Source organism: Nyctereutes procyonoides, unplaced genomic scaffold (genome assembly GCF_905146905.1).
Source record: "Nyctereutes procyonoides isolate TBG_1078 unplaced genomic scaffold, NYPRO_anot_genome, whole genome shotgun sequence".
Taxonomy (NCBI): Eukaryota; Metazoa; Chordata; class Mammalia; order Carnivora; family Canidae; genus Nyctereutes; species Nyctereutes procyonoides.
In genome coordinates, this window is record NW_026575047.1 from 46,170,485 (window position 1) to 46,193,045 (window position 22,561).

Here is a 22,561-nt window from a genome sequence, read left to right on the forward strand (position 1 = left end):
TATGGTGAAAACAAAAATTGCTATTGTAAATTAAAACTTGCAATGTAGAAACAAATGAATGATATCTCTAACATAGAAGGTTTTTGTTTTTTAAGCCAAAAGGAAGAGACAAGTCAATTTAGCAAAAAAAGTTAATTCAAACAGGTGGAAATTCAAATAACTAATAAACATCTAAATGGCTCACGCTTTATTCAGTAAGGATCATGGTCCTTAAAAGTGCAGAAGATGGAGCCAGACCACCTGGGTTGGCCCCCAGTCTTGTCTCATCATTGGCTGTGTGATTTTTGACAAGTTCCTTAACCTGTCTCCATTTCTTCCTTGATGAAATGAAGATAAATATAATGTCTAACTTGGAGGCTGCGGCAAGAATTTAAATGCTTTGAGCAATGTGAAGTGAGTACAGTAGCACTTAGTACCCACTTACAATGTAATCCACCATCGTCATCACCCTTGCTGTAGTAACTTAATGATCAAATTAATTGAAGCAATTGGATTAACAGATATGGTAGATTTCTTCATTACTAGTGATGATTAAAAGTAGACAAAGGACTCTCTGTGCTGTTGGAGGGAACATGACTTGATACAAGCCTCGTAGAAGGCACTTTGATAAAATGGATTAAAATTTAATCTACACATATCTCTGAGCATTTATATTCTAGGTATCTGTTTCAGAGAGGCAACTGAGCCTTGGAGAGATACAGTAATTACCCATGGCCACACAGATGCTAAATGCCAGAAATGGGAATTGAATCTAAGTCTGGCTTCCCAGTCCTACCATGGCCCACCACTAATAAACATGGGAAAGACAATGTGCAGTCTCATTAGTTGGAAAAAAGAAAAAGCACATATTAAAAAAACCTGAGGCCATTTTCTTCCTTTGAAATTGCTGTATATTAAATAAAAATGCCTGCAGTTGGCAAGGTTGCAAGGAAATGGATAGGCTTATTCACCGAGGCTAGGACTAGAAATTAATATTGCATTTTAAGAGGGCTAACTAGCAGTACTTGGCCAAAACCACAAGAACAGGCATATCCTATGACTCGGCAATTCCATCTCTAGGAATATATTTTTGGGAATGCATCATGGATGCATAGAGGTAGCTATATATAAAATCACAGTGTTTACAGTTAAAAATTGGAGACAGTGATTTACAATGGATTGGTTAATTATAGAATCTTCATGAGGTGAAGGATTACTCTGAATTATGTACAAGAATTGGTTATTACATTGGGGATATTTCCTATGGCTTTTTTTTAATTTAAAAGACAAGTGATTAATAAGTATATAAATGAATATAAGACTAAGAATAGATATTATTTAACGAGCAGTTTCTACTTGTCACTCTACTGCTTTCTGCTGATTTTTTCATAGCAACCTCTGAGATATGTATAATTTTTTACTCACACTTCACAGATTAGGAAACTGACAAACAGAGGGAGTTATGTAACTTGTCCAAAGTTATTCAGCCAATCTGAGGCAGAGTCAGAATTTAAACTCAGTTCATCTGCCTCTGGAGTCCCAAATTTTATCTAATACACTACAATCCTATTTTCATAAGTAAATACAAATGTACATTAAAAACTAGAGCTGTGTGTTTACTTGTTTTAAAAAATATAATATTGTAAAAACTTTTTAAACCATTTTTGTAAATTTTACATAATTCTTATATATAAGAATATATATAATATATAGAATACATAGTATATATATAAAAGTAATATATATATTTATTATTTTTGTAAGATAGCTTATATTTTAGAGAGAGGAATTGATAAATGCTGGGTCCACCAAAGTTTCCTGCCATTTCCAAGGTTCAGAGCTGGGTTTTGGGTGGGATGGATGGCCTCAAAAGGGAGAAGAAGTGGATATAAATGGTAAGGGTCAGGGTAATGAGTTCAGTGTCATCTCCCCTGGCAGGTGGTTGACTTTATAGTCAGGGCAAATAATAACCTTGTGGGCATTTTCATTTCCGTTGCCATTTGGGTTTGTTTGTAATTCATGCCATTGGAAGCAGGCCTGCTTCCAAGTAGGGATATGAATGTGAATTACTACCAAGTAAAGAGTATTTATTTTCCTCTTACCCAGCCACATGTCTGTCCTCTTCTCATTTTATTAGAGAGTCATTTTGTATATATGCATCAGCTAGGACCAACTGTTGTATTGTGATGTTGTCACATTGAGGTATTTCCCCCTTTGCATGGAAAGAAAGGTGTTTGATTAGCAGCATGCTTGTTTATACCCAGATACTTTCCACTTTTTCACAAGTGGGTCAAGCTGAGGGATAAATATGACTCTTTAGTTTGGATTTTGCTCTTAAATATGTATCTTCCCTCCCTAAACCAGTTGATGGATTTTATGCATATTGATTCTGATTAAGCATAATAATGATAATACTTTAAAGAGAGTTTGAGATGAGAAAACAATTTTGTTCCCTATTCCACATAATCAACTTATGTTATATGCTGATTAAAAAATATTTCCTAAAAAATGAATGTAGTATCTTTTTGACTAAAAACTTATTCATCCAACTTTTAAAAAGTTACTCATATTTACTATCAAAAAGCTTTTTAAAGAAGATTTAAAATTCTTTTAAGTAGAAAAAATAATTGAATAGTTAAAAGATGATTTCAGGTCAGATTCAAATCTAAACCAGACTGTCTTATTTATAATTTGTCTTTTGGCTCCAAAATCCTGAATCATTACTCAACAAAACAAAACAAAACAAAAAAACAAAAACAAAAAAACTTCCTGTACTCTTGTATTCACTGGCTAATTTAACCAAGAATTAACTGTTATCATGCACTTGATAAAAGCTTTCTGATATATTGTTTATGAAAATAAAGGGACATGCAAATGCCCATTTCCTTGATTGTTGAAGTCAGTTTCTAATTAGATTAAATCTATGTTACTGTTCTGCAGAAGTGCCTTCCTCAAATGATTGCCCAGTATCTGTGCTCTTCACCTCTGAATAGTTGAACGTGCAAAATGTGTGTGATAAGTCAATCTGAAGAATTTTCTCATAACGGGTGAAAGACATTGTCTGTTTTTTTATTCAATGACCTTTATCTTGGAATGAAATTAAATCATCCCAGATGTCAACCCAGGAAGACTCTCCAAATGAACTTAGAGACCTCCTTTTGTCACAAATTGAAAACTGTATAGTTGTTTTTTGCCTTGGTCAACAGAGACTTAAAAATTAATTTTAGGTCTTCATTTACGTGACTATCTCATACCTAAAAGATGAAGGTATATATAGATTCTTTGCTCTAAATTTTCTTTTGGCTGTGTTTTAATTGTCCTATTTATTAGAGGTTTTATAAACAGTTTCGTAAACTGCCAGAAATGATTTTCTGAGTTCTATGTATAAATTACAAACATAGTTCTCTTGACAGGAAGAATATGGTTAGCTTTCTTTTCCTGTTGTTTAGATGCTCTCATATAGCAGTTTGGCAAGTTGAGATGCTACAGAACTTTTTATCCTATATTCTTGTGTTGGAAGTTCCTATATTATATAAAGACTGTGAAAAATGAAAATCTTTTAAAAATACTCCCTTTGATTACTATTTCAGTGTTGAATATACTAAATATTCAAATACATTGACCTGCTCTTAAATTAAACATATCCCAATACAAAGTAGGATATTTCCTCTTTCCCTTACTCTCCCTTTTCCCAAAAGATATTCCTATAGCAGACAGACTGAGAAATTGGAATCAACCAAATGTTCATCAATAGGAAAATTAATAAATGAGTACATATTCTGAATATTATATAGCAGTTTAAAGAAAACCAGATCTGTGTACTATATACACATTATCAAATCAAATTGATAAATACAAACTGAGGTTTAAAATACAGTTTCACACAGAAAGAATTTACTTTTTTCAAGGGGATATTTATGAATATAAATTCTCAATACAAATTTAGGAAGGATACATGCCAAATTCTGATCTAATTTCTGTCCAGGGATGGGATTGTGAGATTTGTAGAAGTTCAAAGGGATTTTTGTGTTGTTTCTTTTCTGTAATCTTTCAAACATTTTACAAATGTGTAAACTTATAATTGATATGCTTTAAGATAATATTATATGAAAGTACCCAACATGAATAGCCTATATGATATCTCTAGCTTTAATAACTGATTTAACATCCCTGGGTGGATTCTGTGTTTTGCTGATACAATAGTAGCACATTTGAAAAAGAGGAAAAGGATCATTTACAAAAAAATCAACCCCCCCAAATTACTATAAAATATATATTTTTTTCTACCGATACCTCATGTTCTTCTGTTGCCCTTTCCTAACCCTGAAGAAATCATGGAAATTTTAAGATAACAGTACAATGACTGTGGGTTGAGGCACAGCTAAATTGGACTGAATTCAGGTTGGCAAATTGTCATGCTGTTTTTGTATTTATTTCTTTCAACTTTAACACCCACAATTTATTAAGTGAGACTGTGGATAAAAGAGGAAGCTCAGAATCCTGTTTGGACACCGTTTAGGAAGGAAACCAGGTCTTTATGGGGCACCCCCTTCCTCTTAGCCACTGGCCAGGAAAACCATCTTTCTGTTTAAAACCTATTCAATCTGAGAGGTGGGGTGACTTTGGGAAGGAAGGTGACCTCTCCCTTGTAAAGTGTAATGGCTCTGTTTCCCCTATGACTTATTCAACTCATTTCCACCACTGTTTATAAGAACACTTGTGCTGAATACTTGTAGTGACAGCAATAGTCAGTTAAAATATGGCTCAAATTTCATGCCATCAAATTTCCTACATTATTTCAAATCTTTGATTATTATAATCCTAAATGGAGCTTTTGTTAGTTCAAGTTTTGCTGATGTCCTTTTGGAGTTACCAGGTATTCTTCTTACAAGCCAGAAGTTTAATCAATGCAGTATACTGCTGTGTAATCATAAAAAGCAAGGCTGGTTTTGAATCTGGAAAGTGAATGCCTTGATGGGACCCACATCATTTCTAAAATGGTACAAGAAATATTTTTCTTGGATGCCTTACATGTTGGGGTCCACTAGCAGATTAGGGTCTGGAAATGATGTGACCTTGTTGGCTGAGAGATGATATCAGAGGCACTTGTTTATTTTGAAAACTACTCAGCATTTTGTGCATTGTAAATATTTTTGATTTTGACTTCAGCTTCAGCTCCTCGTGAATTGAATTTGCATTGCTTCATGGCTGTGAAACACTGATCATCTTATTAAAATCAGTTCCTTTATTTCTTAAAAATATTTTAAGAACCACTGTATTTGGGGATAATTTTAGATTTACAGGAAAGTTGCAAGGATAATTGGAGTTCCTATGTACCCCTTGGCTTGTTTCCCCTAATAATGTTAACTCTTCACATTGCCATGGTACATTTATCAAAACTAAAAGAAGAAAACAGACGTTGTGCATTACTGTTAACTAAACTCTGGTCTTTATATGGATATTACCAGTTCTTCCACTAATGTCCTTTTTCTGTTCTGGGATCCAACCCAGAGTAACACATTGCATTTAATCATCTTATCTCCTTCGGTCTTCTGAATTGTGACAACTTCTGAGGCTTTCCTTTTTCCCATGACCTTGGCAATCTTGAGACATACTGGCCAGGAATTTTGTAAGAAATTAATCATTTCTAATCAATGAAAATGGGTAACATCTAAGATTCTTGAAGGAAAGCCCATGTAGACCTACTAATAACTTGTATGAATAAATTTTCATTATTAACCGAGTTTCAGCCTGCTGATTGTTACTTTATCTTCTCAGTTATAACAGCACTCTAGATTTTAAGGTCGATGTATGATGGATTTACTATTTGCTGAATATCTGCTTCATCTGTGTGTGCATTGTGCGGTTTCAATTTTGCCAGTTAAAACTCCACAGAAAGTTGGTATTTTACCTATTGTTTATGACAGATTCGAGATGGACAACCGAATTGCTATGTATTGAAGAATAAAGATTTAGAACAAGCTTTTAAAGGAGCTATTTACTTGGAGATGGACCTCATATATAATCCGGTAAGTCTAGCTGGGCCATCCATACCCTCCAGCTTCTCTGTACCTAAAGTAAAAGATGACGAGCTTGGCAAGACTCAAATCCATGTAAAAGTGTTTCAGAAATGTTGCAGTGAGAGAGAGAGAACAGGGTTTTAAACCTCAGCTGTAAAATCAATGCCAGACAATCCAGTTTTCAACTGGTATTAACCCCTTGAGCCAGTAGAAATGATGGTGTTTAATTTCCAGTACATCTCAATGTCAAGGAAAAAAATTTTTAAAAAAGGAGAAATTAGTTTGTTAGCAGCTTTATTGCCTGTAATCTTCTCTAAGGCCACAGCTGGTGGTCAGAGGTCTTTGCAAGCCCCTGACATGTTATTTAATTGTTACAGTAGCTGTCCAGCTATCCAATACTACCAAAACAAGTAGTTACTCATTCAGAAACTGCAATTTAGGAGGAACTTTTCAAACATATCTTAAACCTTTAGTTTAATATAAAACATGTGAATACTCATTTGCCAATCCTTATCTCTGGGCATAAAATTTGTTTTTTATACCATGGATTTATTGTGTTCTATGACATATTCCTTGCATAAATATGCTCATAATATATATAGTCATATCTAGTTTCAGGTTTCTTTTAAAGTGGAGATCTACTTTATCTACTAAGATACAAAACAATCTGAATATAGAAATTTCCAGACTGTTTTTCCCCCCATAAAATCATTACCTCAAAAACTATCTTTTTAGGGATGGGCCTTTATCAAGGCTTTCTAGAACAACCCACATTTAAAGTCTTCTGGCCTATGCTGGGGTTTCAATAATTTATATGATAATTGATTAAAATATGGAATTATAATAATGGGCAAAACTGGCATAAACAAGTTTGGGAGTTTGCACAGTCGATTTGATTGTTGTGAGCAGAGATTCCTCGACATGCAGAGAACTAGCCTACTTAACTGTGACCATGCATATGCCATGTATCTGCGGTAGGTTCCAGAAAGGAAAAGGAGAAAGCAGGTTAATCCAGTTAGCGGTAGAAATGAATGTAGGGTAATGGAGCTTTTACAGTAATTATAAGAATGGCTGCCATTTAGTGGCCACCTGCAATGGGCCAGGCTTTGACATTATTGCATTTAATCCTCACAATAAACCTGGTAAATAGGTATCATTAATGCCATTCGACAACGAGCAAATGGAATTAAATAACGGAGCTGATTGACAAATAAATAAATGAGTCAGCAACTTTCTGATTTTGCAGTGATTCCTGTGCCACCCTGCTTCTTGTTTATTGTATTTAAGAATTACTCATAAAATCATCCTGGGATACCTGGGTGGCTCAGTGTTTGAGCATCTACCTTCGCTCAGGTTGTGATCCCAGGGTTCTGGGATCGAGTCCCACATCGAGTCCCTGCATGGAGCCTGCTTCTCCCTCTGCCTATATCTCTGCCTCTCTCTCTCTCTGTGTCTCTCATGAATAAATAAATAACTCTTTAATTTTTTTTTTTAAATAAAATCATCCTCTTTTTTTCCCATTTAGTTCCCTTTTTCCCCCAAGGAAATCCTCTGTGCCTCTTATTCCACAGGCAACTCCTCATTTCCTGCTTCTTCCTGGCAAGCCCTTGTATATAGACTCTACACAATCCAAACCTGAGATTGAAGGAAGAACATTTACAAGGAAAAGATGTCAGTTGTGTTATTTTCCATCTGTCTATCTGATGGAATGCAGAAGGACTTGAATTTTATTCTTTGGGCTTTTCTGAAGTATGGTGAGCGGGACAAACTACTAATGCTTTCTAAGCCTCAGCATATTCCCCATAAAATGGGTCTCAAAGGACTCACTTATGTACTTTTCCATATACTTGAGAGAAAATGCGATGCTATGTGGAAAGGTGTTTTTACAAGCCAGGAACTGATTTTCTTTCGCAGGAAAGCTATTCTTGGTGAAAATTTCCTTCAAAACCTTGATGGGAAGGTAGGTGTAGTTTTTAGACCTGATGATACATTCAGAGGGAATGTGTACCCTCTTGTAGATATCACAAGCTTGTCCCATTTGTGTTTTCTTACTTTGCCACAAAGAGGTGTTTTAATTTTTAATAGACAATTCAAAATATTAGGTCTGCCTGGGAGAGACCATCATCTTTGTCATGGAAGAAATCTTTTAAAAAGATTAGTTGGAGAGCCTCATGAACCCAGGCTCTCTCTCTTTTTTTTTTTTTTTTTTTAAGATCTTATTTATTTATTCATGAGAGACCTAGAGAAGCAGAGACACAGGCAGAGGGAGAAGCAGGCTTCCCGCAGGGAGCCGGATGCAGGACTCAATCCCAGGACCCCAGGATTGGATCATGACCTGATGACCTGAGCCAAAGGCAGACACAACCACTGAGCCACCCAGGTGCCCCTCAACAGTGGTTTAAAATACCTCCACTGGTATGCAAAATGGATACAACACTCTGGAGTTCCCCAGTCAGATCTGGTCTGACCTGCCCAATTGTGCTGGTGAAATGAGATTCCCAGGAACACAGCGGAATGCCCCCCTCCCCAATCCCTCTGCTCCCTGCCAAGGGCCTTAGGGTCAGAAGATAGTGGTTTCCATATTTTTCCCAGTCATTAACAAGAAGGAGAGAAGAATGAAGTCTATTTAAATGCTGCTTTAAAAAAAAAAAAAAAAAAAAAAAACACAAAAAAAAAACAATGATGTCTTTCTAGGTCAAAGCAAGCATTAGGACCTTTACTCCCAGAGAAAAGCGCTTTGTTGAAGATAGCCGCAAGCTGTCCAAAAAGGTAGGTGGGTACAGTCAACTGGCTTCTGGTACACTCAGCACCGGAAGTGCTTATTCCTCCCTACTTAGCATCCCTCCCTCCCTCCCTCCCTTCCTCCCTTTCTTCCCTCCCTCCCTCCCTCCCTCCCTCCCTCCCTCCCTCCTTCCTTCCACCTCCACTCCTTCCTCCTCCTTATCCCCTCTGTCCCAGAATGAGGACCTCAGGCAGCAGGCTAAGAAGGAAAAGACTGGAAGCCTAGATGTTGGATGAAGTAGGTGTCATCCCTCCATTTTGTCTCCCAGGTCATTCTATCAAGGAAGATTCCTGGACTTGGCTTGCCCAGCTGGCCTCAATCACTTCAGGCCCTTTCAGCCTCCTTCTCGCAGGAGGCCTTTACCACCTTGGCCCCACTCAAGATCTTCGGGGCATCTAGCCTCAAGCTCCCCCCAGCTGCTCCTACCAAGTTTGTATTTTCTAAATAGTTGGAATATGTTGGTGCTTTACCTCATTTTTAGTTAAGTGTCTCCTGCCTGTTTCCCTTCATTTCTCCACACACACACACACACACACACACACACACACACACACAGTTTAAGAAAAAAGGGAGGATCAGCACCCAGTAGGAGGAAGTTTTGCATTTTTTTTTAAGCATGACCTTTATGTTTCTTTTCAGAGTCCCTCCCTGTCTTATTCAGACGCAGTTCAGGATTTCACTCTGTACCTATTGTCCCTCTTCAGTTGTGTAACAAAGAACAAAGTGTCCCCTTTTTCAAGTGTTTATTACTTCCACCACTTCCTGTGGGGTGAGCAGCTGTGGATGACATAAAGCAGTTAAATATAAATGGATCTCCTCATCCCTTTGTTTCCCGTGAACTTCTGGGCACACTTGGGAAAGGCCTGGAATGTCTTCTGAAGGGAGCATCCCAATGTTTTGTTTTGGTCTGCCATAACATGGAGTGTGATATTTATTTGGTGTAATCTGAGTAAACGGCTTTTACTATTATTATTATTACTGCCTTGTGCCCTCTTTACTTGAAAGTTAAAACCTAAGTAGGGGTAGGTGGGGGTAGAGCAGCTTTGCAAACAAGTTGAAATGAATCTGCCTGCAAAGGGGAGAAAAGACGTTTCTTTTGCCAAACAGGACCTCCCTCCACATGGGGTGGCTTTGGGCTCTGAGAGCTCCAGGGGATTTGGGGCTGTAATCCTGGGACCTGTAGGGATCCTCCCTGTGTGCCTCTCACCACTGTGGGTGTCCAGATTTTTACCCAGTTGAAGCTTGTGCTTCTGATGCAGGTACTTGAGACCACTTAACATGTGGCAAGCACTTTTCAAAGGCCCTTAACTTTCTTCACTGTCTACAAGGTGAATACTAAGATCCACCCCATCCTAGAAGACAAGAGAGGTTAGGAAACTGGTCTGAGGTTGCACAGCTAGGAGGTAGGAGAGCTGGATTCTCCTCCCAGAATTATGCTTTCCTGTAGACTTTTTCTTCTGGACTACATGAGCTAGAATACTTACACATCTAATTTCTACAATAAATCCATCCATTTCCTTCTAAACTAAACAGTATAGATTCTCTCTCTCTCTCTCTTTCTCTCTCTCTCTCTCTCTCTCTCTCTCTCTCTCTCTCTCACACACACACACACACACCAAATGCCCTGCTGCTATAGCTTTTACCAGCTCAGTTTTGTGCTGAATATTATTGAAACAGGCTATTCTCCATCAAAGAGTTATAAAGTACATTGTATTTTTCCCCTCTATGGACGATGGTGTCTTAAAAATAATTTTAGAGGAAGCTTTAGGACTTTTCCGTCATATTCTATTTTTTAACTGGCAACTATACAATATAATTTAAATGAGCTGCCTGTTCTAAAGAGAATATTTGGAGTATTTAAATCTAGTTCCTTGTTTTCCATTTTTTTATTAGATCTTATCGAGAGATGTAGACCGTGTGAAAAGAATCACCATGGCAATGTGGAATACAATACAGTTCCTTAAAAGCTGCTTCCAGTGGGAATCCACATTGAGAAGTACAGTGGCATTCGTGGTAAGCTTCTTTTTTTTATGTTCAAATTATTTGCTTCTGAGTAAGTCCCAAATCCAAATGCAGATGGGCTTTATTTTACTGACATGAAGCAGAATAATACACATTCAACATAGCTGAAGTTCACATCTATAAAGAAACTTTAAAACATAAATGGTATCCATTCATCTTTCTGAAATACATTGCAGCATAGATGAATATATTGATGTCTAAGACTATACTTACATCAGATTTACCCTTGGAAATCCCTTAAATTACCCAAATCTTACCCAAGTACTATCTCTCAGTAAGTTTAAGAGACTTAATGTTTTATATATGTTTAAAAGTTTTTTCCCACTCAGAAATGTGTCTTTATGTATGGTGATGATGATGATTATTATTATTATTTTAAGATTTTATTTGTTTATTCATGCGATACACAGAGAGAGGCAGAGACAGAGGGAGAAGCAGGCTCCCCACAAGGAGCCTGATGTGGGACTCGATTTCGGGATCAGGTCGTGAGCTGAAGGCAGACGCTCAACCACTGAGCTATCCAGGCGTCCCTGGTGATTATTATTATATTAACCTTGTCCCTTTAGTCCCTCCATTGTGCCTGTTTCTCTTCCTGTGTCCCAGTGAATGCTGCTCCTTTTTGGAAAATGACTATTGAAAAATCACTTGACTAAACTTGTCTAATTTATGTTTTAAGTAAATATTCCCAAACTTTGATGTAAAAACATTTATTCATATCAAACCACTTGAGTTACTTGACAAGGTAACCCAATACCACCTAAGAGAGTGACCAATGCACATGGCATGCACTCTTTCTTCTCCCTGATAATGCTGGCCATCCTTATGAGCTTAATAAAAATCACAAAATCTTAGAAGAGAGACAAGAGATCTCAGGCCCACTGAAGTTAACCGCTGAGAGTCTAAGAATCTTGTAAGGACTCGAGAGTTGGTGCAGTGCCTTCACCTGACATCTTGGGGCACTCTCCGCCATTTGTAAAAGGACTTGTTCTTGATGGGATTGGTAGTGTCAGACATGGGAGGAGAAATCCAATCTCTCAATTGCAAATCTTGTACCTTTTTATCACGCTTAATCTGTACTGTGCAGAGAACACAATAAAGCCTAATAGGATGTGTGAGTGGTTCTGAGTCATGCATGGTCTTCGGTAAATCATGATTCTTCTGTCTGTTTTTTTTTTTTTTTTATTGGCAGTGCTCTCTCCTACTTCACAGGCATATCCTCATTAAAAACAGAATTAAAAAAAAATCAGCCTAAGATGGCAGTGGATTCAAGGTCACTCCCATTCTTATTACACAAACAAGTATATCAACTCTGCAAGAGTCTTTTTCTTTGCCATCGAGAATGTTCTATTTGGTTTAATTAATTTTGGATTTTCCTTACTCCAAGATGTAGTGGGTCTATGATGGCTATAACCTGGGCCTTTAATATTCTCTGGTCTGAAGTTGCTAAAAACAATTAGCCTTAGTAAAAACATTAATAAGATTGTTATCTGTCCATATCTGTCTTGTCTTGGCATGTATTCATCTCCTTTCCTTTCTTACATTCTCCTCAGCTGGGGGCTTCATGTGTTGGCTTCCTCTTCAGCCTCCCCACCTCCACTTCCCACCTGAATTCTCTTTAAAAAACTTTCCATGGAATGTTCTCTTGTGATTCTGGGCAAAAGAGGAAAGTCAACACAATTGGTGGCTTCTTCCAGTCAGCACCCCAGCCAGCCCCTGTGAAGAGGAGAGGATTTCCTCTTTCTTGAGCTTAATTTCTGGCACTGTGATTTTTAGAAAAACAGAGCTCCGTTGCACTGGCTTATGTAGGGGACTGACAGAAATGATTAATGGGCTGCCGGCCTGATCTGAAGAAAGATTAGAACAAATGAATAGAAATAAGTTGTCTACTAAAGGGACTTCTAAAAGGGAAGGGAGCTTTCGCAGTGGGGCCACTTGTGCACCATCCGGTCCACTATACCGGGAAGCACTCTACCAGGCTGGCAGACGCAGGCTGCCACTTCATCCTTTCAAGTCGCTGTAGCCCACAAAATGGAAGATAAACACGGGGCTCTTGTTGCTGGTCCTCCATGGTGGGATTTTGCAAGGAGACATGGGTTTGTGAGACTAGGGGAGTCGCCAGTGTGTGTGTGTGTGTTGGGAGACATTTCCCACCCAACATCATTGAGAAAATGCAGTCAGTTAGGAATGACATGACACCTGCACAAACCTTTTCTCTGCAGGTACTAGAATGAAGAGTGCTCCCTTAAAAGCATTTAGTTTTCCATTTTAATTTGCAATTCTGTGTTTGAATGTTCATATTATGTCTACTTTGACTAGCTGTGGCAGATCTCCAAGATACTAGAGATACAGAGAGGTGGTATCTTCCCTCCCTAAGCTGATAAAGTGTCATCTTCTTAGAGAATGTTTTTGTTGCCATTATCATCATCATCATTCCAAAACTATTTCTGCTCCTAAAGCAAGAGCACATAAAGAAAATGTACTTTTAGGATAAAATAAGAATACATATATATTGGTCTCCCATATTATTTTTTAAGATTATGGGTATCTAAGCCTTCAGTTTTGGGGATAACATTTTGATTTTATACATCTTGTCTGATACTTATGTTAGCCTCCTGTAGAGTGTCTGGATGATGGTTTTACACGTTGGGTCCACAACTAGCCATGGTCCTGTATCCCTGACTCTGTGGGACCCCGTTAAGGGTTGTCTTTCTGCAAAGTGTTGGATACTCAGGTGACCTGCGCCAGGGAGAGGAAGGGCTCCAGTGGTGCCAAAGCCCTGCTTCTTCTCTTCCTTGCTCCGCTGTGTAGTGGCCAGGTTTGTCGTGGTACACTCTAATTGTCTCCTGCAATCTACTGACAACAGGATGCTGTTACTGGTCCTTATTCATTGGTGTGACAGTGCGTTCATGCTTCGTCCACTTGCTTTGGCATTACAGGGACAGAACAGTTTCATATTGCTCTGAAGTGAGGTCTCAGGCCAAGGTTTCACTAAACGATAGGACTGCACTTGAAGGCCATTCTGTATTACAAAGTAGATAAGGTGCATCTGAGGGTTCACTTCTTAGGTGTGTAAAGAATCATTTCTGGGGAGCCAGTTCCCAGTGGGGCTTTGCCTTCTAGAGGGGGAAGCTTGCACTGCCAGCTAAGGGCAAGACTATAGGAATATTTTTTCTTATGTTTTGTCAGATAACATAAAATCGCCTATTAACATGATGTCAGTGTCTCTATTTTCAGATGATACAAAGCATGAACAATGTAGGATCATGTTTAGTATATTCTGGCTGTTAATTTTAAGACTTTAGGAAAGCAAAGCATATATTTTCTAAGGATTCCGATGGGTGTGTATACGAGTATGTCATATCTTGTTGAAAGCAGGGTTCAAGACAAGCGGCCTATAAAGATATAAGTCCACATGGTGTCTGGTCAGAAGTGGGTGGACAGACCTGTGAGGATTTATCTTACTAGACTATCCAGGAGTAAACCTCTCCACCCTGGGATTGATTAATCCCCTCTCCACTTACATGGGTGGCTGTATTCCCAATACTCAAAGAAGAAAGTTGTCTTTAATTCACAGACATGTGCTACTTGAATGTTCCCTATACAGCTTAATTTGTCATAAGAACATAAATTTGGACTTCTGCAGAGTGGTCAAGCCATTCCAAATCATGCTTCTACAGGCTCAATTACCTTTTTGTTAGGATGACTTTTGAAAGTTGTGCTCATTTTATCTTTTGAATCTTTCATCCAGGTTTTCTAGATATTCTACTGTGTTGCATTTTCCGAGCTTTCCTTCTTATAAATTAAATGTGTATATATTTTCTCTTTTCTGCCCCCCAAAATCATCTTGTTAACTTTTCCAATGGAAAAACAAATTAATATGAGATGTCAGTTTACTGACCGAGGCCAAGGGTAACTAAAAATCATGCCTAGAAGAAGCACATCTGGGTATTTGTCTGTGAATGGATTTGTAATTGCACATGGTGTTTCATAGACCTGCACATGGCCATTCTCAGACCCAGACTTTCACCTCTAGGGGTCTTTAACAGCTCATATTTCAGTGCTTACTGTGTGTCAGGCGCTGTCCGAAGCATCTTGCAAATGTTAACTCATCTAGTTCTCACCAATACCTGCTGATGTAGGTACTGGTTATTACCTTCTTTGTGCAGATGAGAAAAATGAACCCGTAGAGGTTAAATAGAGTGTCAGAGCTCATATGCTTTTAAGAGGCACAGCTGGGATATTAACCCAGACCATCAGGCTTCAGAGTCCTTGTGTTTAACCATTGAGCTGTACTACCTCCCACTGATATTCAGAATGCAGTGACTGTGGTCCTAGTATTTAAATAGATGATAATGACTCTGGGGATGACATTGGTCATTTCAGATATGTATTTGGATGTAATTAATGGGACTTAAGCCTTTTCTAAGATGCTTTGAGTGGGGGGAACCCTCATCATTGGAGTGGGAATAATTCTCAGTCATGGTCATTATATTCACAAGAGATGGAGACAGATTTAAAGAGGCGAAACGTGGAAATGTCTGTACCATCTCTGGGGAACAGCCCAGACCCTGGGAATCACATGCACATGACATCCTTGGATTCTGGCTTGATGGTCTGGAAAATCTCAGTGGCTGGTTCCAGGCTGAGCCCCAAATTCGAGACTGAGTTATTTTTACCCACTTTGCAAGGAAAGCTCTTATATGATGGAAAAGGGCTTTCAAGGAGGCTGAAGGCTGAAAGGCTTCAGGCTGAAAACAACTACATGAAAAGGGCCATGGATGGAATCTACACTTTTGCCAGATTTTTTTTTTTGAGAATTCCAGGTTGTTCAAAATAAGGGATATGAGTAGAGACAAGTACATTTATCTACATTAATGCATTCCTTCAAAATGTCTTAAGACAACAGTTATCCAGAGAGATAGACTTGTATTTCTAGTGTGTATGGAGGAGTAGGGGTTCTCTACTGTCTATCTCCCTGTTTTGGTACAAATGCATTATTTAATGTTAGGATGAATTGAATTTGTTCTCAAAAGATAATTCTGCTTTGTGATGTTTCTGCTGTGGAACCAATCATTTATATGGGGTTTTTTTATTTCTTTGTTTTGTTTTCCTGTTGGGTACATGTATTTTACAAACCCCAATATTGTCTATGAAAAGACCTAAGGTTACATTATGGCATAAGTGCATTATTTTTTTTTCTTATGACAAAAAAGCATTTACTTGACAGATGGCATCATCAGAAGATTATTTTAAATAGCAAAGGTCTCCTAATGCTGTAAAAAAGGATTGCTTTTTTTTTTTCAATTTTCCACCAGTCTTTCAGGCACACACCTATTGCTTCAAGGGAGGCAAGTCTGTGGGGCATTGATGGATTCCTTATTTTATTAAATTTTTACTTGGACATTTGATGTTAAAAAGTAATCTAAATCTACCATATATCAATGGGTATCTTCATAAAGCTATGATTTTAACATCTGTGACTTTTTTCCTCAATTTTTTGAGTGTCAGAAAATGAAGAATTTCTTCTTCAGAGTCGACTGGGCCTGCAATATGATACATAATTTAAAACATCAATCAACCTCCCCTTCTCCAATAAGGTTAAGAATACAGTTCCCTACTTTCTTAGTAATACCCCATATTTAACATACATGAAATTCTTAGCTTGTAGAGATCCTGGAATGTTGAGCAATGTGAAACAATTTCACATCAAATGTAAAAACAACAATAACAGTAATAGGATGGACCCTTCCAACCCACATGCCACATATGTGCTTAAACACACACACACACACACACACACACACACACACACACACACACAGATCAAGAAGCAAAGATATTTGGAAAATAGGAAGCTTCTCCCTGGAACATTTTGTGAGAACAGCCTAGTTAGCATTTCATACAAGATCTTGAGGATTGCTCTGCACATGATCCATTCTGTGGTCTAAAGAATGTTCAGATTGAATTTACTTTGCTACAAATAACAGCTATAATGGGAAATTTGTTTTAAAATCAGATTATTAAAATAGTGCTGGTCCATGTCTTTTTGATGCTTTTGATATTTATGTATTAACTGTGTCAAAAAGATTTACTTCTTCTTTAAGTTCTATCATCAATTTATTCACAACTAGATGCACCTGCATTTGATTAAACATTTGGTGGCTGTTTCCATATCCCGCAGAAGTTCGTTGTATGTGCAAAACAGACATCACTGCCTATTCAGTAGGTGTTTGCACAGTTGGAGTTCAAGATTAACAGTATTTCTCTAAAGCTGAAAAAAAAATCCAGTTCCAATAACCATTTTATCTGTAGGAGGTGATATTTTTTGACATTTTAAGTGCATCCATATATACTTGTGTGCACAACGTGTAAATATATTGTATAAAGTGCTTAAAATATTTGCCAATTCATTGTTTTATTTATCATTTAGAAGATGAATCCCCAAATCTTCCTTTTCCCAGAGGACTACATAATATACTTTCAAAAATATTTTTAAGGGTTTTCTCGGCATTTTTTTTCATCAGAACAATCCATCATTGCACAATGTGATTATAATTTTTACAACATAATTGCACCTTCTATTGACAACTTCTCAGGCATTAACTAATTATGCCATTTAATAAAATTACAGTAATTGCATTAAAAGATTATCTGTTGAAAATTTGAAAGGACACTCTTAACGATTCTAGCATATTTTCATATTTATATTTTCAACTTTATAATTGAATCGCACTTTCAGAATTGTAGCTAAGCTGACTGAAAGTGGTTGGTATTTTGTAGCATCTCAATTTTGACTAGTAAGCATTAGATCTTCATTTTTTTCTTAATTCCTGAAACCGCATACATTACCAACCTTCACATGGCCCCCTTAGATAACAAGTGAATGGTTAGCTCTAGATTCTGTATGATAGGTGCCAGCTCTATATGGGAACACTTTTGTCACTATCTATGGTCTCCCCTACACTTTCTGTTGGGAAGTACTCACACACACACACACACATACACACACACACACACACACACACACACACATCTTCTGTCTTCTGTGAGTTTGCTGGTGGTGAACCATTGTCTTTTGCAAATTCCAGTGAATTCAGTCTAGTTCTCTCTACTGTCCAGAGATACCCTACTGTTAATTTGAACTTGGTCCCTGAGTTTAGGATCTTAAATCTTAGAGAAGAGATCTGGAGATTGGAAACTCATGTCACCCCTTGACTCAGCCAATACTCTCTTCAAGCTTGCCCCATTCTTTTTACACTCACTTTCTACAACCATTGTCTGTCCAGTGTCTTATGCACTATTATATAATGAAATGCAGAGATGAATCTGTCATGCTAAACTCTCACCAGTCTCCTATCTACCCCCCACTCTTTTCCCATCTCCCTTCTCTCATCCCTCTTTCCCTCTCTCTCCTCCTCCTCCTCTTTATTTATATACCACTTCTCCTAGCCTCTCCCCAGCATTCCTCCCCATTTCTCTTGTTGCCCACCCCCTGCTTCTCTCCTCTGCTCTCCTCTTATATTTGAAACCAAAGCAGTGCCATTAAATGATTAGCATCCACCCTAAGGAAAATTAAATTTGTCCTTTGGAGATCAAATTAGATAATATGCATGGGAATATTTTAAAAATGTGAAATAGGCTACAAATGTGGGTAGGGATTATTATGTGATATGACTATTGGTAGGTATGCTGTTCTTCTAACTCAGAGAGAGGCCTCACTAGAGCAGGTGCAGACACATACATGCATATAGTTGCTGCTTCATCACAGAGAATGTTGTATGAGGACTTGTGGAAGACTTGTTCCAGGATAGGGTAGAAGTGCAAATCATTGTATCATATGCCACATCATTTGTGTTCACTAGTCAACTATTTCTAGGGCTGATTCATGTGCCTAGCACCACCAAATGCCAAAGCGTGTGGTTCTGCCTTTAAAGCTATGAGAGTACTCTTCATGTTTGACCTAATAAATTAATTCTTCACATCAAAAATGGAGGGATTTTATTTCTGTGGCCTATTAATTTATGTTAATGTGAAAAACTAAAGAATTATTCAGTGTAGCATAGCCATATATTAGAAGGATTGTTTTAGGACATTGTGGGCTACAGAATGGCAAGGACCTCATCTTTGACCTTTGCCTATATCCTTATGGCTTATATGTTGGGTACACAACAGGCCTCTAATCAATGCTTCTTGGAAGAATGCTAAAACTAGTACAAATCATCTGTTATCAGATACTGCTTTCCTTTTATTCTAACTCCTCCTCTGACTGTGACAGCCTATGGCCCCATCAGAGGATAAAATCCATAGACAGCCTAATAGTTTCATCATAATCTTGTCTAATATGCATTTTTCTAGCTTTCTCTTGATGCTGTCCATCCAGGGAGTGGTGCTAATCTCCAGCAAGAGGGCAAATGCAGCCAGCAGTTGGAGAAGAGGGGGGAAGAGGAAGGGAGCTGGCAAATCTTTAATCCAGATCAACAGCCCCTGAATTAGGGGGATTTTATTTTTGATTCTTACAGAGATGAGTGCTTACCCCCCCCCCCATCTGTTTCTATATGTGACACCTGGTTGTGCAAACATTTTGTCTGATGCAAAAATGAAACAGACTATCTAGAAATAAAAGAGAAGGAGAAGGAGAAAAATCACCTGTGTGTGTGAAAACAGTTATAACTGGTTCCCTGCTTTGATCCAGACCTGTTGAAGAAGCCATGCTCAGAACTTGTATTTCTGGCTAATTTCATACTGCCATTTGTGTGTGTGTGTGTGGTTCAAGCTTTGTCATTTGTTTTTAAGCTGTCATTTTTATTAGTCTCTCTGGCTGATCTTTAGGGCTCCTCATCAGGTGGCGTGTGCTCTCTGTTGTCTGGCTGGCCTTGGCGAACTGATGGCCCTTTTATTGCAACATGTAGTATGGGCATGGTTGCCTTAGCCTGTAGCCTGTAATTAGACCCACCACAGGTGACAGTTACAGGAAAGCCTGGTAATCATTCTAGCTGCCTGATCTGATGTTTATTGAGAGAAACCTTCTTTGTGGTCTGGTTAGAGTTTACTGTGCTGTATTGTACTTTTCACCATCTGATTTATGATTTAGGAAGGTGTTTTGCTTTCTCTTGGTGTTGTGTCATTGGCTTTTTAAATAACAGCTAATTTGGTGGGAGTAGATTGGATTTTCAGTGGCCTGATATTCTAGCTCTCACTTTTATTACGAAAGATGTGAAGACAATTAAAATCCAATTCAATAGGTCGTCATTGAAGTGATGATTTCTGTATAATGTTTACTGACTTTTAATATCACTGGGATTTTCTTTATAGCCCAAATCCACAATTTTTTTTTTTTTGGTCCTTTAAAGTGACTTTTTCTGAGCAAGCTTTTTTTTAAGTTCTTGTTTCAAGTCACTGTTAAAGATGTTTCATTTTGTCAAGAGAAAAAAACGAAGAAAGAAATACACTTCTTAGCTTACTTGGTGTTGAAAACAAGACCCTCATGGCTACTGTTCTAAGTCTGGAAAAGTAGGAGCTATAGAATGTTAAATCAGAAGGTCTTTCAGTAAAGTGATTTTCCCAGGCTGCCTGGCTTTTTAGAACAGAGGATGCTGCTCAACCCCTATGCCACTTGTCTAATAGGTGATGTTTGTGGTCATAAGTTTTGCAATTATGGTTTTAGTTTGTGAGTATGAACTATATCTACACAGTAGCCATGAATTATGTTATTAAAAATTAAAAAAAAAACATTTTCCCTAAAAGTCTTATATTTGAAAAATACTGTGTATGTCTGCAGACCAGCTACTCAGAAGAGTAATATGCCCTGAAGGAGCAAAAGTCTGTACAGTTACTTCATATGCATCTGGCTGATCCTTTTCTTACAGGTGATGAATCCTTCTCTTCTTTTTTCTCTTCTCTCCTCTCTTCTCTCTTCTCTCCTCTCCTCTCCTCTCCTCTCCTCTCCTCTCCTCTCCTCTCCTCTCCTCTCCTCTCCTCTCCTCTCCTCTCCTCTCCTCTCCTCTCCTCTCCTCTCCTCTCCTCTCTCTTCTCTTCTCTTCTCAAGATTTATCCACGAGAGAGAAAGAGAGCAAGCGAGCACACACATACTTATGGTGGATGGAGGGGGAGGAGTAGAGACAGAGGGAGAGAGAGAATACCAAACAGACTCACTCCAGCAGCACAGGGGCAGAGGAAGGGCCTTGCAGTGGATTCCAAGACCCTGAGATCTTGACTTGAACTGATATCAAGAGTTGGTCACTTAACCAATTGAGGTAGCCAGGCGCCCCAAGTAATGGCTCTTTCTAATGCAGATTATATGGTGATAGTGACAAAGACATTAACATGATGATGATGGTGGTGATGATGACCTGTGCTTTTGTTTTAAGCTTTGACTTCTTCTCTTAAAACCTGTTCTTTATTGGGTTATAGTAACACTTAGTAAAATACTATCTAATGCTTGTCTTTTGTTTAAAGAGCAACAGAATCCTAAGTAGGAATTTGCTGATATTTTCTTCTCTAGTATATTTCTTCTCTGCTATAAGCCAGGTACATGCAATTATAAACTTTTTTGTAAACTGTTCCTTAGTGAAGACTGCTTTCCTTGGATATCATTGAAGTCCTCACCATTTTGGTAAGGAAATTACTAGGGGCTAGCTTCCCATCAGAGCTTTACTTTGGAAAATTGGAGAATGTGATGTGTGCTTTGCTTTTTTTTTTTTTTTTTTTTTGAATAATGGATGAATTTTATTTTACATGTTTATTAAATTTTTCAAAATTTTCTACAGCGGATATACATTGATTTTTAATCATAAAACAATGTTACTTTCTGTGTTTATACAGATTTTCTTTCTTACCCCAATTTTTAAAATTGTAGTAAAATATACATAACATAAAATATGCCATATTTTGTCATTTTTAAGTACATGAGTCAGTGGCAGTAAGTACGTTTATTATGCTGTACAACTATTGTGTGTTTTGTACACATTGTTAAAAAAAAATTGGCTGCCGGAGGACACCTGTGTGGCTCAGCGATTGAGCATCTGCCTTCAGCACAGGGCATGATCCCATAGTCACAGGATTGAGTCCCACATCGGCCTCCCTGCATGGAGCCTGCTTCTCCCTCTGCCTCTGCCTCTGTCTCTGCCTCTCTTGGTGTCTTTCATGAATAAATAAATAAAATCTTTTTAAAAAATTGGTTACCTATAGCCACTGTCCCCTACACCTCTTTCAGAAAATTTAATTTTGTATTTCATTGGTGATTTTTACATGTTTAGTGATGTATATGTTTTCAAAAGATAAATAATTGATATCTTGGAAACTTAGTGCACACATATAGGTGCACACAGATAACCACACAATAAGAGAGGAAGAGGAGAAAGAAGAAGAGAAGAAAGGAAAAGAGGAAAAGAAAGAAAGAATGGCAAAAAGCCTGACCATAGTTTGGGTTTACTTAAAGATAGACCTGCAGGTGGCGATAGAAACTCATAAATGATAAAAGTCCAAGGTAAATTTCTGTGGATTGCTTCTTGGGATTTTAATTTCAGCAATTTATTTTTAATTTAATACAATCATCTACAAGCAGAAATCATTATATTAGTTTAAAAAAACTCAAGTTTTGGCATTGTGTAATCTCTTTTTATGATAATTTACTCAGATATCCTATGGCATGTTCATCTTTTCACACAAAGAATGAGATCTGGATTGTTGTGAAGCTGGTACAGATTTCAAAGGACAACCATTTTAAGCCTGTTTTTCTCCCCCTTTTTATTTTTGCTTT

The 22,561-nt window shown here is 37.8% G+C and overlaps 1 protein-coding gene across 6 annotated transcripts in view; it reads left to right on the forward strand.

Moving 5' to 3' along the window:
- The window catches only part of MCTP2 (multiple C2 and transmembrane domain containing 2), a 241,253-nt gene that overhangs the window by 150,051 nt on the left and 68,641 nt on the right, over nt 1–22,561 (forward strand). For all 6 annotated transcript variants that reach the window (XM_055326554.1, XM_055326553.1, XM_055326557.1 and 3 more), the window contains 3 exons: nt 5,907–6,008; nt 8,694–8,768; nt 10,675–10,794. In XM_055326554.1, the coding sequence (XP_055182529.1) occupies nt 5,907–6,008; nt 8,694–8,768; nt 10,675–10,794 (297 nt within the window). The remainder of the gene's footprint in view (nt 1–5,906; nt 6,009–8,693; nt 8,769–10,674; nt 10,795–22,561) is intronic.